The 21,006-nt window shown below is 37.8% G+C and overlaps 1 protein-coding gene across 1 annotated transcript in view; it reads left to right on the plus strand.

Annotated features, from left to right (window-relative positions):
- Nucleotides 1-21,006, plus strand: part of LOC120791718 (ADAMTS-like protein 1) — a 49,393-nt gene that overhangs the window by 23,375 nt on the left and 5,012 nt on the right. Inside the window, exons 9-15 of the mRNA XM_040130321.1 lie at nt 4,456-4,583; nt 6,170-6,307; nt 10,362-10,544; nt 10,678-10,803; nt 11,707-11,955; nt 17,879-18,062; nt 20,800-21,004. Coding sequence (XP_039986255.1) covers nt 4,456-4,583; nt 6,170-6,307; nt 10,362-10,544; nt 10,678-10,803; nt 11,707-11,955; nt 17,879-18,062; nt 20,800-21,004 — 1,213 coding nt within the window. The remainder of the gene's footprint in view (nt 1-4,455; nt 4,584-6,169; nt 6,308-10,361; nt 10,545-10,677; nt 10,804-11,706; nt 11,956-17,878; nt 18,063-20,799; nt 21,005-21,006) is intronic.

The following is a 21,006-nucleotide window of genomic DNA, read 5'->3' on the forward strand; positions in this document are numbered from 1 at the left end:
ACAGGCACTGATGCACAGATGCAAGGAAACGATAAAGCGCGTAATTTAAAGTCTGTGCTCTGTATTTCTCATGTTTTACCTTGATTCCAATAAAGTGTGGGGTTTTGATGATGCATGATGGCATCACCAAAACTGTCCAGTGAATGAGTTACCTGTCAAAGACTCACTGTTTACTTCTCTTGGTTCTTTTGTACTAAGTTGGTGTGAACACAAATTGGACCAAACCTAAAAGGCAACAATCTCCTTTTCTTGGTCCAAACCAAATTAACTGGGCTACAGATGTGAAAGCACTCTTAAACTGTCCACTGTACCTAGTCCGTGGAAAGAGAAACACTACAAAATACATTTACAGTGCAGAATTTTTTAGTCCTGTCCACATATATTTTATATAGCTGTGTTCAAAGGGAAAAGCCATCACATCAGATGTGGACTAATTTTAATTAAAAGCAAATCAAAAACAGCATCAGCATTCATCAGCAAAGCAGAACAGTATGTTGGTCTAACAGTAGTAGACAGTTTCAAAGATCAGCATGTTTACAGCCTGACTGGTTCTTCTGCTGGTTCCTCTTCCTTGAGACAGGTTGAACGATGATAAAGCAAAATGGTAAAATATTGTGAGTTATTTATACTGCATGAAGTGTACATCAGGTTTTGTATATTTTATATTTATGTTATTTGCTCATCTTCCAGTTTTCAAATGCAGATCAAGGTTTGAGAGCTCACTGGTACTCTCTCTCGTGGGGGAGCAGGCAGCTGCATATGGAAGCCATCACCAGTTAGCTTGAGGCCCTGTCAATCACGCAATGGCTGACTGCTGTAGAGAGAGTGCTTTTCTGCTTTGATACCGTACACAACATGCCCAGTTTATGATTTCTTCGATATTCCCTCTAAACATCAGCTGAGTTAAGACCTTTTGCCACCTTGTAGTTCAGAAAAAAAAAAGGTTTTAAAAAAACTTACTCTTTATTCAGTTTTAAAAGCCCTGTTGCTGACAAACCCAATGTCATTTTATTTTTTTCAGATTAAAGTGGTCATAGTAGTGAAAAATTAGCAATTTCTCCCTGAGAAAAATGCAAAATTAGATTTTAGACATTTTTTCCCATGTTCTTGCTCTAAGTCCAATTGTTAGCAAATAAAAATATAATTTTAAAAACTGAAAAAAACCCATCTAAATTCCCAAATTTTAAGTTAATCAGAAACATTGCCGGATTCACCTGATTGTGGTTTCTCTATCGACCCTTCCACCGTCTGCCTTCTGTGCACTGAGTATGTACCCTTTACACTGTTTTTTATTTAAATACAGTGTGAAAAGCATACTATGTATGGCTACTTCAATAAACCCTTAGTCCAACCAGATTCCCTGTGTTTGTAGATTGTATTACAGTACCTGGTTTTGTACCTGTCATGGTTTTTTTGTTTGTTTGTTTTGTTTTTATTTGATTAAATACAGCTTTGTTTAGAAATATGATCTGGGAACACGACAAAATTGAAATAATTAAGGTTTTAAAACTACGCTTTAAAACAGACAGGTCATTAGGTAAACACAAAGTTAGGTTAGGTTCAAGCAGGAATTGCCTAATTAGTAATGTATTAAAGTGCTACAAATTTATAGTTCTCCATAAGATCAAAAATCAATTGATGTACAGTGACCCTGAGAATTTTCGGTACCCACGGGTTCTTGGGTTTCAGGGCATTTGCCTGCTTTGCTGAGGGGGCAATCCGGCCTTATACAGAGAGAAGAAAGACGTAGCGAAAGGTCAGACAAGTTCAGCTCTTAGCCTTTTGTCAGGATTATGCTGATGTCACTCTCACTGACATTGTGCAATCAATGCCATTCAGTTTTGTGATTGGATTTATCTGTGTCTGACAATTTTTGTAATCTTCTGAAACACACAATCTGACAATCATGCCCACTCTATATTTTGATTGGCCAGGTCTGCAGAGGTGCAGAAGTAGGCAAGATTTGAACCTGCTTTTTTTCATACTGTCACATACCTACTTCCATCACTTTTGCCATGTACAATGAATGCCTTTGAAGAGAGACTGGAAAGTGTGTGCCTTCATTCTCATTTGTACGATTCATTGTGTCAAGGCTACAGACACACACAAAAGGCACAGCGTTCGTCAAGGGAGATTGGGGAGGCAGTGTAATGTAGCCAGGAGCAAGCTATGATGGCAAGCTGTAGCCCATCTTGGAATGTGGCCTATTAGAACAGGTGGCCATGGCAATACTTGTGCTGTTGGATGACAAGCTAGTTCATTTGAATCATACAGAGGCCTTGATAGCGTTTAACTAGCTTGCTCTCTTGCATTGCTTTTCCTAAGGGACACTGACATTGGGAGAAGGGTTCTGAGTTGCCACATAAACCAGAGCCAGATAAAAAGATCAATAAAAGTTTAATCTCTAGCCATTCAGTACGAAGATAAATCCATGACATGTTTAGCCTAGTTTAGCGCAAAGACTGAAAGCAGGAAGAAACTGCTAGCCGTGTTCCATCCAGTAGGACAGCTTTGGAGTTGTGAAATGAATTTTTTTTCCACTTTTAATGGAGCTAGCCTCAGTTTCTTCTGCTCTGGTGCTGGTCTAATCATGTCTTGGACTTATCTGCACTGGATCCACTGAGATTAAATTGATATTGCTCTTCTGATTTGATGATGGGTAAGATGGAAAACAAACACATTTCCCAAAATGTCAGACTGCTCTTTCAATCTGACCACAAGGGAGAGAATCTTAAAGGAAGAGAGAGACACAAATTCAAAGAAAAGTCAGCGATACACTTGATTGACATTTACAGGACTTGTGAGCTGTGGAGTATAACACAGTGTTCTGCATTTGCCCTTGACTCAATTTTATCAGAGCAATGTAGGTGTGGAATGAATTGAGTGTGATAGCTGAAGTTGGCTTTCTGCAACGTGCTGTGCTGAGTTTAACCTTTTAAAAGAACTTTTATCAGATTTACTGGGGTCTGTTCTTTTCATTCAAGGACAAACAGCTCATATGAATATTATTATGAGGGAAAGCAGAGCAAGGAACGGTTCTTTTTTTTTTCTAATATTGTTTTACTAACAGTATTGTTATGAATGTACGGATAATTGTGATGAGTTTGTAGTCGAGTCTATGATGGATTTTTTTTTTTTAAGCTGGTGTACTGACTCTGGATCCTGAGTCAGTGTTATGTTACCGGTACACTACGATCTGTTCCACTCACCCCAACACCTCTTCAAATCCAGACTGTTACTGTTCCCAGGATTGTGACAGCACATTTTTCCAAACTCTAATAGTTTACATGTTCCCACCTAGGACCAATGTTCTAAATACCGAATTGCACAGCTTTATTGGCTGCAACACAGTAACAGGTTCTCTGGGCTATATTGACAGGAGGATAGCACTAGGTTTAAAGTATAATTCTGGTATATCACAGTTTGGTCCAGGGACCAGTAATAATTGTACTAACCAAGGTTACTGCTAATAACTATGAATGTAGCAACAGTGCTAAAAGATCAATGAGACAAGAAACACAATCAGACAGGCTGTAAACAAACCCCCACGTTAGCCAGACTTATGTGGAGGAGAAAACAAAGGCAAATGGTGAAATTATTACCGAAAAAGTTTGATGTAAACATTCATCACAATTCACCAAGCCCCAAGGAAAAAAGAAATTTAGGGGATTTTGACATACTGGACACTGTCGAAATTGCATGTTACATGACGTACACAGGTCAAGTGGGCTACATATGCACACATTTAGCAAATTTTATTCTAATGAACTGGGCAACATCCTTAAATATGGTATCCACTTCTCCTTATACATACATTCACTTTACACAACAACTATTTGGTTCAGTTTTGACCCACCAAACATAATAATAAATGGATTGCACTAATATCGCAGTTTTATCCAAAGCACTTTACAATTTGCCTCTCATTCACCTATGCACATACATTCACTCACACTTCAATGGCTCTGGAGTTAGTGTATCATGCAACACACTCACCTAACCATAGGGAGCAAGGGGACATTTGATATGTGGACAGGCAAAGCAAAGGATCAAACCACATACCCTGAAATTAATGGACGACCGGCTCTACCTCCGGAGCCACAAGCCTCCCTTAGATACTGTAGTGGTGCTTGGACCGGTTTTCTGTGCAACAAGGAAATATTACAGATATTGTATCTCAAAATACAGAGGCTCTCAGTGGTCCATTGTTCATGCAGAAATTTTCAGTTCATGCAGAATGTGAACTAAGAAATAATAATGTTACTTTATTTGTCTGTGTTTGTTCTTTCTCTGTTTCAGAGCTGTCTCTTGATTTATAGCTCATTGAAGTCATTCTATATCTACTTCCTCTATTTAAATGTCTCTTTCAGAAAGTAGTGCGAGCAGCTTTTTAAGTTCTAATCTGTTGAGAAAAGCTCTATGGACAAAATATATGTTTTCCCTGTCTGTCTTCAGGGTATTGTGGGATAGCTCCAAAGGACTTCATATCCTTCAACCCAGAGCATCTGACGGAGGCCAGTACAAGTGCACAGCTGCCAACATGCATGGCTCAGACTCAGAGACATCTCAGCTACTAGTGGCAGGTATGTCTTTTCTTTTAGTTACAATGGTCTCAAGTTTCAATTGTCTCTCACACTGAAATACATTTATGTATGTTTAAAATAAAATACTTTTATCTAACATTAATTTTAAATTTATTTGTGTATCATCATTTCATGCAACGAGTAACAGTACTTATATGTTTACATTTGAACAAACTTATCAGTCTACACAGAGGTGTTCACATAACAGCTGTCACAGAATGCAGCACCCTCTTCTCTATCCTTTGAGAGGTCAGATGGGAAAATAAAACCATAAATTATAAAATAAAAAGAGTCATCCTTTTCCTGTATAAGCTTCATGTATACTACTTCAAAAACAGGTTCTGTCCAGTTTTGTAAATTTCTGATGTTACTCACCCTGATGAAGACAGTTTGTGCATACACTATCCTGAACTGCTGTCAGAACAGCTAGTTCTTAGGACAGCAATGTGAGAGTCAGACACAATGTGGATTAGAAAGTCAGATAATTCAGTAGCATTTAGGCCTCGCTGACATCTTGTGTGAGTGTCAGCATGCTAATGTGCTCACAGTGACAATACTAAGATAGACTGAGTGGGACAAATAAGTTAGCTCATAGCAGACAACATTATGAGCAATATACTGGCACAGCAGTATAACACATATTCCAATAGAACGTTAGTGTAAATCCGGAGGCTGCCTAGCCACAATAATAAATTAACAAGAGTAGGTCAAAAGTATATGGCTGGACCACCCTTTATCTGTTTGCTTTATATATACAGTCATTTAATACAGCCAAATTTCCAATAAAGCTGTTCTCATTTACATTTTTTTCTGTGTCTGTTGTGAGACAACAGAACAAATATTTGATAGTGACTGAAACACAGCCCTTTAAGACGACATGTTAACCAGCACTCAGTTCCAATCCATTTCCAAGTTGCTGCTCTGCACTGCAAAAATACAGATTTTAGAACTGTAACTTTATCTGACAAAATCACCATACACATAAGTTAAAGAAAATGGCTGTGCTGTGATTTCAGCTATATTTATATATTTCCTTGTAAAATGATCACCCAGAGAAAAAGTTAGAGGCTCGTTCATGTCTATGCAGCTGCTGTGTGGTCAACACATAGAGCGGTGTGCCTGCGGAAGGTAAAGCCATCCATCCAGAAGTTTTCCAAATATTTATGATCTTTCAAAGTGGTCCACTGACTGACATTCCTGTCATCCCATAACTAACATGGCAAAAGAACATACACATTCACAGCTTTTTTGGATGCAATATTAAGTACATTTTAGATGATATCTCAATTTTCAGTATAATTTTGAATATTAAAATTTTTCAACTCACAATGTAACAAACTCAAAGGCTGAACAAATTTTTTTGGGTTAATGTTGTTACTTACCTTAAATGTTCTTTAGTTAGACAATACATCACTGTATATCTTCCACTAATTTATAACAGTGTTTCCTTGTATATTCAGTAACTTTCTAAAATATATGCATAAACAAGATTTCAAACAATGGTAATTGCACTGTAGAGGAGATGACATTGTCACATCATTACTGCATGACTGACTAGTACGCTTTCTCTGTGTGTGAACCTTCAGAGCCCCCGGCCATCGCAGTGTCATGGAGGAATGTTTCACACCATGGGGTGGTGTTGGGCCACGGCTTCAGGGCCGTGGTGGGGGGACGAGTCAGTGTTCGCCCGGGCACCAACCTCACGCTGGACTGCCCCGTCACTGGTAGGTCACAACACAGTATCATTTAGTATGCTGCTGGAGAGACTACAGAACTGCAGGAAGGAAACACACAAGAAATATGAGTCAAAGAAAACCTGGACATGGCTACTTAAGTTTTAGAAGAATGGTTTCTGCATGTCTATGAAGAACAACTAACATTCATGCAGCCGAGCTCAAAGAAGCTGGGCTGAGGATCAGCACCTCCAAGTCTGAGGCTATGGTTTTCTCTCCCGGAAAGCGGTGGATCCCTCCCTTCAGGTTGGGATGAAGTTTCTGCTCCAAATGATGGAGTTTAAGTATCTGGGGGTCTTTTTTATGAGTGAGGGTAGGATGTAACGGGACATTGACAGGGTAATGGTGCGACATCAGCAGTAAAGTGGGAACTGTACCAGACTGTTGTGGTGAAGAGGGAGCTGAGCCGGAAGGCAAAGCTTTCAATTTACCAGTATATCTATGTTCCAACCCTCACCTATGATCATGAGCTATGGGTAATGACGAAAAGAATGAGATCGCAGATGCAAGTGGCTGTAATGAGTTTCCTCCGTGGGTGCCATGGCTCAGCCTTAAAGATAGGGTAAGGAGCTCTGACATCCGCTGCCTTGTTTAACCCGCTGCCACCATGACCCGACTTCGGATAAGCAGCAGAAAACGAATGGATGGATGGTTTCCGCACGTTGCAATGTATTGCTCATCCATGAATAATGTTTTATTTAAAGGGCTAGTTCACCTACTCACTTTAAGCTAGTGGTGCCCAGTTAGTAGCTAAGAGTGTGCAGGTTATCAATTCCACAGCTTTTTAAAAAAATCCCAATTTTTTAGCTTTCATATTTCCAGTTAGATTTTAAAAAAGCAAAAGGAAGTTACCATTGGTCAATTTGCGCTGGTCCGACACAGACATCCGTTTCAGTTACACTCTGCAGAAGCAAGGAAGCAGAGGGTGGTTTTGGTTTTACTACAGACCTATCAAGAGACATGGATACAGTTTTGCTACCACTTTGTTCTGGTGGCCACTCGCAGTACTACAAAGAAAAACTCCCAAAATCCCAGCTCCAAAAATGCATTTTCCATATTGATCACCATCATAAAAAAGATGGCCATCAAACTTGGCAGGACACCTAGAACTGCAGACAAGGTCAATTATTACACTTTGTATTATTAATTTATTGACAATGAAGTTTTTATGTTTGTAAAACTTTCCCGGAGTCTAGAAAAGTGATTTTTAACTGTGCCATCATCCCAGTGTAAAGTCTACTGGACCACTGGGACCGTGCCGTCAGGTCAGTGGGGATAAAATGAATGTGCATGTGCAGTGGGCCTCACAGACCTGCAAGTTTAAAAACTTTCTTGGCCTATACACTGGGCGAGCAATTTTCATTAAAGTGAAAGGGTGCTATCTTGAAATCCAATATCCATTTCTTATAATACATTCATGGGTTTTACTAGGGAAGTTCTTAAAAGGAATAACATCCATCTACTGGTCATTGTCTTGACCAAGCCTTTCAACAAATAACTCTCTCCCGACCTTCCTTCCCTTCCTCTCTCGCCCTCTCTCTCTGTCTCACACTTACATACACACACACACACACACATACACACACACGCACACATACAGACACACACACACAGGGCTGGTATCAAATCGCTTCTCAGTGCCATAGCCTTTTGTAACATTACATCACAATCATAACCTGGTAAATCAATGAGTTGAGTGAAGCTGCCAGAGTATACGTACAGTATATGTGTTTTTGCGTACAGTATATGAGTTTGTGTGTCAGCAGGCTGTAGAGCTGAGACAGATCAGATTGAAAATAACATGTCATCTGAATGGTACAACTGAAGGCCATAATAGAGAGTGAGAGACTGAGAAATGCAGGTAGTAAGAGCAGTGCAAGATAGTGTTTTTTATTGGCAACTGGTTATGGTTGTGGAGTCATATGTCTGATCTACCAGTACCAAGAAACGCACATATTTCGAAGATCACACAAATACACACACAGACACACTTCATCAGTACTTCACCAAACTTAAACTAAGAGGTGTTGACTGACTAAACTTGAAGCAGTGGCCAAGCCTTAATCAGCAGCTGGCTTTCACTGACGGACTGTCACTATGGCCTAAGAAGAAAGTAAGTTCTCCGAGACAGTTCTGTCCAACAAGGCAGTTGTATTAGCGAGGGTCATAGGAGTGGCTCTAAAACATTATTTAATGCAGAAAATGGGGGTGAATTAAATATTTGCAACATTTTCCCGTGTGACTTACAGTATATACAATTTCACCTCAGGTTTTACACATCAACTGACATTTTAACTCCTTTTAGTATGTGCACTTAAACTGACTTTTTAACTTCTTCTAGGGCTTACACGTCAACTGAAACTTCAACCCCTTGCTTCAACTTAAGCTGCTGTACATTTCACACACACCGAATTACCATTTTAAGACACTGAAGACAGTTTACTTGCACTTGTAATTTACAGCATAATCAAGCAAAGATTTTGCATTGTTCCATAAAGTGCCTCCATGCCCTCTTCTGTCAATTTTTTCTTTTTGAGCTATTCAAAAGGTCTTAATGCCAAGTGCTGTGGCGATAAACCACAACTATTAGGAGTCAGAGGGCAAGTAAAATATGACAGTGATATCATACAAATAAGCCCTACCTTAGCAGACAGAATGGGAAAGGATGTAGCTATGGATATCTCTCTATCTTAAATGCTTAAAAGACACCTTTATTCACTAGTGGATAGCTGTGGTGTTAGACATAAGTAAGCATACCTATATAATCTGTCCATCTGGCTATAAATCATAAAAAGAAATCACCATGGCAGTGAAAGCTGTGTGTGGTCTGGTTCTGATACAGCGAGTGGAGATTGACATATTTAACACTACTCCTTCACTGATCTTAACTGGTATTTTATTCATAGGTAAATGCTACATATTTATAAACTTTGATATTTATACTTTACAATTGTGACCCAGCACTGTATATATTTTAGGGATCTGATATTCTACATTTGATGTGTTTAAGAGTTTTGGGAGCTAATGACATTTCAAGAGACAGTGAAACTTTGTGTAAATAGTTTGTACATACAGGCTATCAATGAAATACTTACTCAGTTCCTTCCTGGTAGGTTGAAAGAATAAATTGACAAACAAAACAACAAACAAAAATCTCAAAAAAATCTCAATATGTGACAGAGAAGAGCATTGGAGAAAAGCTGAATTTGAATAAGAAAATTGGAAAAACTCCCACACACTTTCTTGCTTACTGCTTTAGTATTTATGAACTTACAACATTTCAGTTTGTTAGACCTTCGTTAGGTATCTGGGGAAGTATCACAACAGTTCCACATATATACACAGAGGTTGCCCCAATTATCAAATCAGAGGACCACAGAAATCAATCAGTGTGTACACATTTAAAAGGGCCCCTGTAACAGCAACAGAAATCTTGTCATCGTCCCTCGATGATAAGCCCCGAGAATACAATTACTTGATAGCAGGGAGAGCCTCAAAGAGAATGTTGCTTGCTGGGTATGAGGATGCTCTTCTCTCTTTGATTGTCCAATGGATACAACACTGGAACCTAAAATTACATTACTAATTCCCAGTATTTCAAAATCAGTTTAAAAAAGTACAAATAACTATTTATAACTTATGCAATTAGAGACAGAGTTTAATTTCCCAGAGTTTTTTTTATAAGTAATCACAATTTTAAATTACCATTATATTATAATTAATGTCATTGCTATATCAAAAGTTACCCATTTTTCCACATTGTCCCCACCTTGTTACACAGTAATGATATTTCTGTACTTTTTTAATTCTTAACAGTTAATCAATACTTTAAAAAATACTTAATTTTTAAGTCCCTAGCTTTAAGTTAGAATTGTTGCCCCTAACTCCCTAATCACTTTTCTTCCTCCCTCTACCTAAATACTTGTAGTACCCAGTGTTTTATTGATACCCCATATATACTAAATAATTACAATGTGACTTGCAGACTGTAATCTAAAGTGTTTCACAGACTTCTTATTGGTGCCTCTGTCCTCTCTTCCGTCAGGTGTTCCTCAGCCCACAGTAAAGTGGCACTGGAAGAATGGACCACTACATTTCGGTGCTGTCTCCCTTCCCTCTGGCTCACTGTGGATCAGAAATGTTTTTTTGCACTACCAAGGCACCTACTCCTGCACCGCCACTAACACCATAGGAAAGTCCACTGCCTCTACTGTCCTGCAGGTCTACAGTGGGTCCAGACACAAATTGTGCATAACTTGTCATCATATACAACTTTGAATAACGATACACACAAATGCTCAGATAACAAAATCTGGAATAATATTTTGGATGTGTGCACTTTTTTGTATGCATGTGCACAGCCCCATATCCAGGTGGAGGAAGCAGGGTTGCTCCAGTCTTACAAGAGCTGAACAGGAGAAGGGTCCTCATGGCATCAAGCAGTGGAACGAATTTTTTTATCAAACCTGGAGACATTCTACGTATAGGTACACGCACAAATACACATACAGACGGGTGACAAATTAAAAGAAAAACCAGAAAAATGGGTGGAGAAGCATGATGAAGATGGCTGAATCCATTGGGCATGAGGGATCACTGAATGGTTTTATGAGACTGAAAATTATGTTAATCATTTGCTTTGGTCTTCGCAGTCTCCAGATCTCAACCCAACTGAACATGTATGGGAGATTTTGCACTGATGTGTTAGACAGCGCTCTCCACCATCATCAAAACATGCATAATCTTAGTAAATCGAGAGGAATACATAATCAACCTGTTATCATGTTTCCTCCCATTATTTGTGCAATCCTTCTTTAAATGCGTATACAACATTGAAAGATGTTAAAAGAGATATTTAGCTTACTAGCTCACATTTATTCAGTTCATGTTTTTTTCTAAACCTTATTTCTATGATGACTCAAACTTAACTCAAACATGACTTCAGTCAAACTAATGATCAATGATTATTTTACTGGTATTTCATGTGCTACATTATGGTGTTTTTTTGTATAAATTTACAGATTTAAAAACCAAAAAAATTACACATTTGCTCTTTGCAACAAATCTCAATTATCCCAAAATTTCGAGAGATTGAGTTAAAAAAATATCAGCAATCCACAAATCCCATTTTAATATTTTCTTTCATTAAAAACAAAATAATGTAACATTTATTTCTTTTCAAAATTGATGAGATTGTGATCTTGATGCAATTTATATGATTTCAGCTCCCAAAGGGCTATATACAACTTTTGTCAAATATGCAGTAGTACTCAACAGCACCTGGAAACTGACTATGATTTGTAAAATCAGTGTAGTTCCCCTTTAAGCATTTTCAACAGCCCTTTAAAATGTAAAATATGTACATTCACGCTGCTTGTGTCTTTAAAAAGGTTGTCCAGTAGTTCCTGACCACAAACTGCCAGTGCGCTGGGGCTACAACAACCAGACCCTGAAGGAAGTTTCATATCCAGCCCAGAACCAGGGTGCGGGTTTGGGTCTGCAGTACAGGATGCTGGTGGGGGGTCGTGTCCTTGAGGTCAACACGCTCCAGGAGAAGTTCTCAGGCCGGTACCATTGCCAAACCCTCATCAACAGTACCAGTCAAATTCTGTATGCCTGGATAGACATTCACGCTGAAGGTGAGCATTAAGTTGACCTGCATGCATGTGTGGAGTGTGTATATATAAATATATGCAGACACTAGTAGCATGCTTTTTTCATGAACAGAATAGTGAAGGAATGTAACCATCATATTAAATACTTGGACTTATACTACAAATCATAGTTTATGCATAGTCACAATGATGCAGTCTGAGTACATAAAATGAATAAGTGAGGCATATAATATCAGCTCAAAGATGCACTTCCTAGCTGTGTCTAACTTACGAAACATAATATAATATTTTTCTTGATATTATATTTATTTATTTCAAAATTTTGAAATGTGAGCATAAGCCCCTTGATATACACTATCTTGTTTCCAATGGGGTCCTCACACACAAACACATAAATTAATACGCAGTGAAGCAAAAAAGAAAATAAGCCATTAAAGTGATGATGATGATACAATTAAATCAACACAATCAATATCATATAAATAAAAAACACTACATCTCTGTTACAAGTATCATGTGTTCAAAAAACTAACAAGACATAAAGTAAATTAACAGCTGCCAGACCAAATAAAATGATGCAATAGTACTGAGCCTACCTATAAACTAAACTTAGTATGAAGGTAAATATAGTAAAAAAAAACAAATACATTTGAGGTAAACGAAGTCATAATGTCATGAAAAGTAGTAATAGATGAGAGAGAGTGAGTGAATGGTGCTTTAAATTTAAAAGCACAGGTCCAGATTTATCTGTTGGTGAAAGTTTGTTGATTGTCTTTAAGTGAGTGTGATGACTAAATTAACAAAAAGCCTTTTTTAAATATGAAGCATAGTGAAAGTAAATACATTTAAAAAAAAACAGAGAAATATCTGAGAACAAAGAGCAACCAATGAAAATGTCTCCTAGAGTTAAGTAAGTAGTAACCAGTTGAGTGTATACATGAAACAATGATGCGTACGATAAAGACACCTAAGATCATACATATTATGTACAATCTACATTTAAAGGATGAAATGTGTTTCAGATGTCTTCTGATATTCCCATAGTCAATAATAGGTAACACAAGTTGTGAAACAATTTGTTTTCTCATCTGGAGAGTAAAACAATTGATTGACTGATAACATATTCTAAAACTGGCATTTGTTTTATTTATAATAAAATCAATATTAGACTTAAAAACATCAGAATCGGTCTAAAGTGTGAGAGCTGGTGGACGCAGCACAGGCAGGCAGGTGCAGTGAAGGAACTTTAATAGGTAAAATGAAGCGGACCAGGCTAACAGACAAATGGATTGACAAGCAGGTAGACAGGCACGTAGGTAGGCATGTACAGACAACAGGTAAGCAGGCACATAGGGAAGCACACAAGAGACATAAGCAGACAATGACAAGGAGCTGGTGGAAATGACTGGTTTAAGTACTGACTGGTATAACAATGAAACATGGAAAAGATGTGTGAGTGGGCAGGGAACCTCAGGTGATTGAAAATAAAAGACAGTTTAGCAGGTGGAACTGGCAGGATAGGGAGGAAAGTCTGAGGACATCTGGTGGGTTAATGGAAAGTGGCAGGAGATAAAGAACAAATTAAATAAGTAATCAAATAAGAAAATAAGTACTTGCGGAGCTAATTCTATAAACATAGCTTCTAACTCATAAGAATTGACATGAACAATTTTGGTAGGTAAAAGAGAATGAAAACATTTTAACCGGTGGTTGTCTTGCTTTGAAGGACTATATATTTAAATTCTTAAAAAGCCTTCTAGTCAGCAGAGGTTGCCTGTACAAAAAATGTTCCCCGTTGACTGGAGCAATCTACGGTTTGAGTCCTATCTACAAGGAAGTAGACAGTATGTTCACTGGAGGCTCCTTGACAATTAGCGATAGGGTTAATATCTATGATTAGGTCTCTCTTTTACAATCAAAGCTGTGACACTGGATCCTTGCCTACAATGGAACCTGTGTAGGACTAAGTTCATCAAAAAACTAGTAGCTGGTTTGAATGCATGCAGACTACCAATGGTCGCAAAAGGTGAGCAGCGCAGGCTTTTGAGGAGGGGTCCATATCTGGCATTCTCTGTGGATTAATCCATGAAAGGACTTTATTCTCTATTCCCTATTATTCTGTATGTTGCCAGCCTCTTTGGAACTAATGTAACACCAATTCTGCAAACCTGTAGTTTCATGACTAACCCAGTAAATAAATATTGTGAATAGTCTCTGCTGAATGTTAAATTGGGATCATAGAAGCTGACTTTTCTAATTTGATTTCCTAGTTGATTTGCTTTGGGACCCACGGCAAACCCCAGAGTGGACTTCTGAGTTGAATATCTAATTTTTGCCCCATCTCATTGTCTCATTATTGTATTAAACTGAAATGAACTGACTGGGGGATTACACAAGGTTTGAAGGGAAAATGGAAGAGGTTTTTTGTTGGACTAAACTGAAGTCGACTGAACTTTGAACACGAGCTGAGTCATCCACATGCACACTCACATTCTTCATGCACTACATGCTAGGTGTGCTTGCTTTTGCCAGTAACGATTAAAAACTGAACTTAATTATCATCTGTTTGCAGCATTTTAGAGGAAAATATAAAATTATCTCCTGATTAGCAGTAATGGCTCAATTCACAGATGTCCGTCAATTGAACGTTTTTGCCTTCATGTTTGAGCTTAGTTCTTTGAAGCAAGACAAGCAAATGTGCACATTTTACCTTGTGGCTGAAAACATGAACAAGAATGAAGCACGAACATGTTTGACACGGGCGCTGAATCTCTGGAAATACTTTGCATTCCTCATATCTGGAGGTCAAACATCATTTTACTGGCCTTTGTGTAAGATCTTTTTGATCTTGTGTCAGTCTGATGGGACACAGTCAACCATGATGATGTTCATGCAGTTGTCATTACAATGCTTTAAGGGCAACAGAGGGGGCTAGAGAAAGCTGCGAGGTGTTGTTGTTTTGGTCGAGTCTAAAAAACATTTTAAATCAGTTTTCTACACATTAGTGTAGAAACGGATTTTCAAGTTCAACATACCCATAATATCTTTTCGTTATCTGGCTTCACTGAGCCTAAAATTGGTCGTCCTGGATAACCTGTATCACGAAGGTGCTTATCAACTGGTTCAGTTAACAATGGGTTTTCCTATCTGGCTATGGGCGAGTTAATGTGAAAGAGGCATTAATTATAATCAACATTGTCAGAACCATGAATAAAGTACTTAATATAATATTAAAAGAAATAGAAAAGAAACACCAGAAATAATTTCCAATTATCAAAGTCAGGCTAAGGATATACTCTAAATAAGTACAGAAATTATTATTAAGTTTCTTACTGAGTGAGTATTTTTTCCTTTTTTGTCTGATGATGGACAAACTATTATGAATATGTAGTGCAGATCAAGAAAATGTTAAAGTAATGTCAGACTGTTTCTGCTACCAAAGTTGGGAGGAGAGCTGAGAAGAAAAGAAAAGTAGTTCACGATGAGGATTTAATAGTGTGTGGATATTTTTTCTAATAAGATGCATCAGAGGGCTTAGTTTTTATTTCCAATTATTGTCACAGATTCTCCTCATTTTATTCTGAGCTGCAATGATAGAATAAGAGTCAATGACTGTCAGGAATCGAGTCGAGATTCAAAGAATCTTTGTGCAATCAAAATGAAGCTATAATTGTCATTATGTAGTTATTTAGTATGATAAACTCTCCCTCCAGTTAGTAGCTCTGTTTTAAAACCAGAGTGACACATGTAAAGCCTCAAACAGCAAAACGATTCAATTGATCTATAAAAATATCTATTCTCTATTATGTGTCACTGCATTGTAAAGTCTTTTTTCCATGTCAGGATCCTGTAGGAATAATGACTCTGGGTTCGCAGTGATCTGATTGTTCAGTTGTTGGGCTGTTGACAGGTTTTGATCTGATCCTCTGAAGTTAATCTGTTCCGAAGCAGGTTAGGTATGCAGCATAAGTTACCATGGCGATCTAGCCCAGTAAGAAGTGAACCACTGTTGTAATCCTGAAAACCCAGTGTTTAACCTGAGGTTACCTCTCTAACCACAAATCCTGCTTCGTTGTACAGGCCCCTGAAGGTTTGCGTTTGACCAGTTGGTGGCACTCAGTACAGCAAACTGTGCCCTGATAACAGAGACGTAATAAGAGGAGACACGCCACTGAAAGCATTTTCAATAGAAGCATCTGTGATGCCAAGATGGCACCTTCCCTTCCCCCCAAAAGCCTGCTTTATAACAGCCGAACAGGAACCGTATCAGACCAACCGTGTTGTTGCACTGATGCAAGCATGAACTTGTGCATGCGTAGTAGATATATAACCAGTGGAAAAAAAGCATTTTATTTTGGGGCCCCTTATTTTGGGGCAAAGTCACTGAACCTTTTAAGTGGTTTTTATCAGATTTGACTGGTGATTCTATACATGCAGTTACAGTGACCACTAAAAGTGGATTTATGGTTCCTCCCCATTCATTTAGATAGGGGCCTGGTGTTGTTAGTCAAAAATAACTGCCCAGGGGTGTTGCCAAGACAGCTCCCGAGTGGTGAGACTTTCCTGTAAAGACTTTGCTAATAATTCCAAGGCAATCAGAAAGTAGTACAGGAAAACTGATATATTTTTAGGGCTGTCAGTGTTGATGGGTTGGTCAGTTAGTCCATTATTTTTGACTAGACTGAATAGCTCAACCACTGTTTGATGGATAGCCATGAAATTTGGTACAGACACTCATGTTCTCCAAATGATAAACTGAAATCATTTTGGTGATTCTCTTACTTTTATCACAATCATTGGATCAGAATTTTACTTTGTATGTAATTTATTTACACAATTATGTAATTGATCAAGATAAATAAGAAAAATTCCAAATAATCACTGGTTCCAGCCTTCCAAATGTGAGGATGCAATGCTCTTTCCTCAGTTTTATATTTTTAAAAAAGAATATCTTTGAGCATGAGCAAATAAAATAAACAAAAAATAAAGAAAGAAACAAGTTAAGTAATTTACATTTAATTCTAATTCTGTATCAATCCCATTTTTTCTACAAAATAAATATGCGTATAGTAAGCTGAGTACTTTATCAAGGGCACTGGTGAACACTGCTAGAGTTTGCCTTGTGGCTCCATGCGTGTCGAGTAAAAGACAGTTCTACAGAAAATATCATTGCTCCAAATTTAACACATTCAGGTCTCTCCATTCACATCACATGGATTTAAGTGCCAGTCTTATGAAAAGATCATGAAGAAAAATTGGACTTACAGTCATTCCAAACTGGCAACATTTTGTTGGTGATGAATAAAACCTATGAATAATTAATAGTTAAGTAGCTGTTGATTTTCATTATTAAGGGTCAGGGGAATGTTATTCTTCACTCTATTCTAATAAATACAAAGTTTGGGATCTTTTAAATCCTAATCATGTTCCATACCTTGATAATGCCCATTGATAAGGCTCATTCAAAATTTGTAACATTTTTTTGTACAAAGAAGACATCTATTTTAAATAAATAAAATAATATTTTGCTGAGGCCTACACACAACATTAGCCACAATTTTATCAAAGTCCAGTTCAGACACTTACAAAACACTCTGAACAGTGGATGGACAGTTGGCAGAAGGATGGACAGATGAATTGATGGATAAAATACAGTAATTTCCATAAGTATGTTGTGTTAAACCCTTCCACAGAGTAACTGAGTACATCATTGTATTCAGGTTTTATTTTATGTATTATGCAGGGCCTCTGTCAGCTGTCTCTACTTTGCCTCAGGCAGTTTCCTACCTCTACGTTGGCCATGTCAAAATCTGAAATTAAAAACTGAGAATCTGTGCCGCACATTCATGTACACTAATTTCAACAAATCATTGGACGGTGGTTAAAGGTGTCTGCTTCCTAAAGTGTTCTGAAATTGTTTCTGTTGGCTTTACATTTGGGTCCACAGAGTTTGGCTGGCATTTTGGAGACTGGACCACATGCAGTGCTTCTTGTGGGAACAGAGGGACTTGGCTGCGGAGGATTCACTGTGTCACACTGGATGGAAAGGAAGTTCAACCCACTATGTGTCAGCACATACAAAAACCCATCACCTCCCCAGTTCCCTGCAACAGACAGGACTGCTCTCCCAGGTACACTTACATGTAGATGTAAAGATGTCCTGTATGTCTGGAAGCAGATCATTCGATAAGGTCATATACAGAGCCAGCTCCTGGCACAGGGAGTACTAGAAGAGCAAGAAATGATGAATATAAAATAAAGTAAAAAAAAACTTAATCAAATTTTCAATTATTTTCAAACCAACTCTACAATGAGCAATTTCTGTGGCTTGTTGGTATCTTGCACACTAAGACATTTACTTTGTGGAATTTTGCCTCTTTCATTTTGATATATTTTAAAGGAAAACCACAATTTATTAAAACAGTTTATTTATGTAAGTCTGGCCATCGGTTCAATTAAATATAATAAAATTGCACTCACGCACGTAATGAATAAAATTAATGAACACGGCATCACAACTGATAATGGGTCCAACAGGACAATCATAGATGTTTTATAAAAACTTCAAGGTTCGTCAAATGTTACCCAACAGACCATTTTAGACACCTATCAGATCTATCCTATTTCACAGACCGACTTCCTGGTTCAACTTTGTCCTACTGTACGTAGTTGTGCTGTGGCACATTGTATGGATTCCCTGTACAATGAGGGAATATTAGGGACTGGGAAACATAATTAGGGACACTGTCAGTTTTTGCTGCAAATAAGGTGGTAGCTTATCTGCCAAAACTGTTTTTAACAACCTGTCTAATCATGTGACAGTTCCCAGATCTCAACAATTATTTTTATGAGTACTATGTTATCATAATGGACAAATCCGATGCCTGAAGTCACACAAAAAAACAAAAAAAACAAGTGGTGAAAAATAGTAATATAATAGCTGATTCTTATCGATAATTTAATAACTTTATGTTGAATGTATAAAGTCCTGTGTTTTCAGTCACCTAAATACCAGCTTGTGTACACTTGATTGAGCTACTTCAAAAGACTAAGCTTTCAAGCAAATGTCTGGACACTTTTCCTGTGAATAATCAGATAATGTAATGTTGTGTCAGCAAATTATTATCATTTTATGTATCATACAAGCAGTAAGACGGTCTCTTCTCTTGTATTTACAGAAGTGGTATATACCTTGATATGACAAACTGAATTGTGCTTGTTTAATTTGCTAAATGCACATTCAAAAGACATATCATTTGGGGCACAGTGTATAAATATCTGTAATGCTCTAATCTGGCCAAGACTGCCACCTAGGCCACATCTGGCATGTACATATACAGTATATGTGCACTGTGGCTCTTCAGCAATTTCAGCCATGTTGCTTCTTCAGTTGAAGCTTCTGCAAACTCCTTTAGACCACAAGGCCAGAAAGTCTCCACTAAAACCCAGAATAGGGATTCCTAATGGACAAACAATTTTAAATTGACAGATTATTCAATAAACCTGCAATCAAACAAATCGCATTACATGACTGATTGATATTTTCTTTTCTGCTGTAAGTGTGCATACCCAGGGTAAACTCTTTCACACACTGATTTTGATGAGAGAGAAGCACAGAGAGGGTAGGCTGCTAAGGAATTCACGAAGAGCGGCCAGATCCCATAGGAAGTGTAACTTTCAACATAAGGTAATATTTTGCCAATGTTGTGTTAACAGATTGTTCAGCTTCCTCCAACTGGAAGAGAAATAAAATTACAAATTAGTTGTTGCAGTTAAGTGAGATAACATACTAATTAAAAATGTTTTTAATCAGTCATTATATATGAAGGTTTGTTTTATAAGAAAAATACAAAAACAGCCATAAGAATAAAGCATCTTGACTTTGAGTTTCAATTATTTCGATGGCAGACCACTCTACTAGTGAGTGAGTGTTGTAAAAAATGATACCTCAAACTTTAGTGTGTGGTTTAGAAAAATAACAGTTACACACTCTATATAACCAGTGTTGGCTTCTTTCCTTACTAAACTACTATGGACATCTGCACAGCAATATCATATACAGTTAGCTAAAATGTTACCAGTTTTCCCAACCTTGCCATTCAGTTTTATTCTTTGTATTATGGGTGATTTGACATAACTGTCTGAGGGGTTACTGTAAATAAATGGTAGATTTGCATGGCAAGCTACAAATAAAACAATATATTAATCTGAGTTTTGGATTCAATTTTTGAAAATGCTTAAAGGATAATCAAAGTGTTTTTCCAACTCATAGTTTTGGCCATCGCTATGTTACTTTTACACCACAAATAACTTTGGTGTACTTACCAAAGTTATTGCTAAGATCTGGGAACACAGCAACATCAGTGCAATGAAGTCTGGGCAAGAAACACAAGCAGTAGAACATTCAGACAGGCTGTAAACAAGCCAATAGGTAGTGTAACTCAGATAATCTAATCTACTTTATTTGGAGGTAAAACTGAAAGTGAGCAAACCTGAAATGTTGATAATAAACACCCATTGCACAGGAAAATGTGTAAGCCCAAACTATAGCAGTACAATGGGTCAAAGTTGAACCAGGAAGTGGGTCTGTAATCTGTGAGTGACGTGTACATCTGACAGATTGGATAATAATTTTACTGTTTGCCTTTGTTTTTTCTTTTCAAGCTAAGTTTGGAAAACATGGAGGTTAGGTTTACCACCTGTCTGATCATTTGCGAAGAAGACATATTTGATGGATTGATGTTTTCGGAAATTTACAAAAATTGTTTAATGCATATTATTATTTCATACAAAGCAACTAACATGCAGAGCTACCTCCCATTTTGAATCGTATGTATCTGTATTTTTTGTCTCATGTCACCATATCAGATGGCTGGTATCAGAGTGGTCGAAATGCTCAGCCTCGTGTGGTAGCGGCTGGAAACAAAGGCAGGTTTCCTGTCAACAGCTGGATGCCAGAGGTGCAGTGAGGACCCTGTCAACAGCAGCCTGTGAGAGGATGAGCCGGCCTACAGACACAGAGCAGTGCATCACCAATAACTGTCCTACCTGGGTAACCAGTCCATGGGGAAAGGT

This window comes from Xiphias gladius, chromosome 1, assembly GCF_016859285.1.
Source record: "Xiphias gladius isolate SHS-SW01 ecotype Sanya breed wild chromosome 1, ASM1685928v1, whole genome shotgun sequence".
Classification (NCBI taxonomy): Eukaryota; Metazoa; Chordata; class Actinopteri; order Istiophoriformes; family Xiphiidae; genus Xiphias; species Xiphias gladius.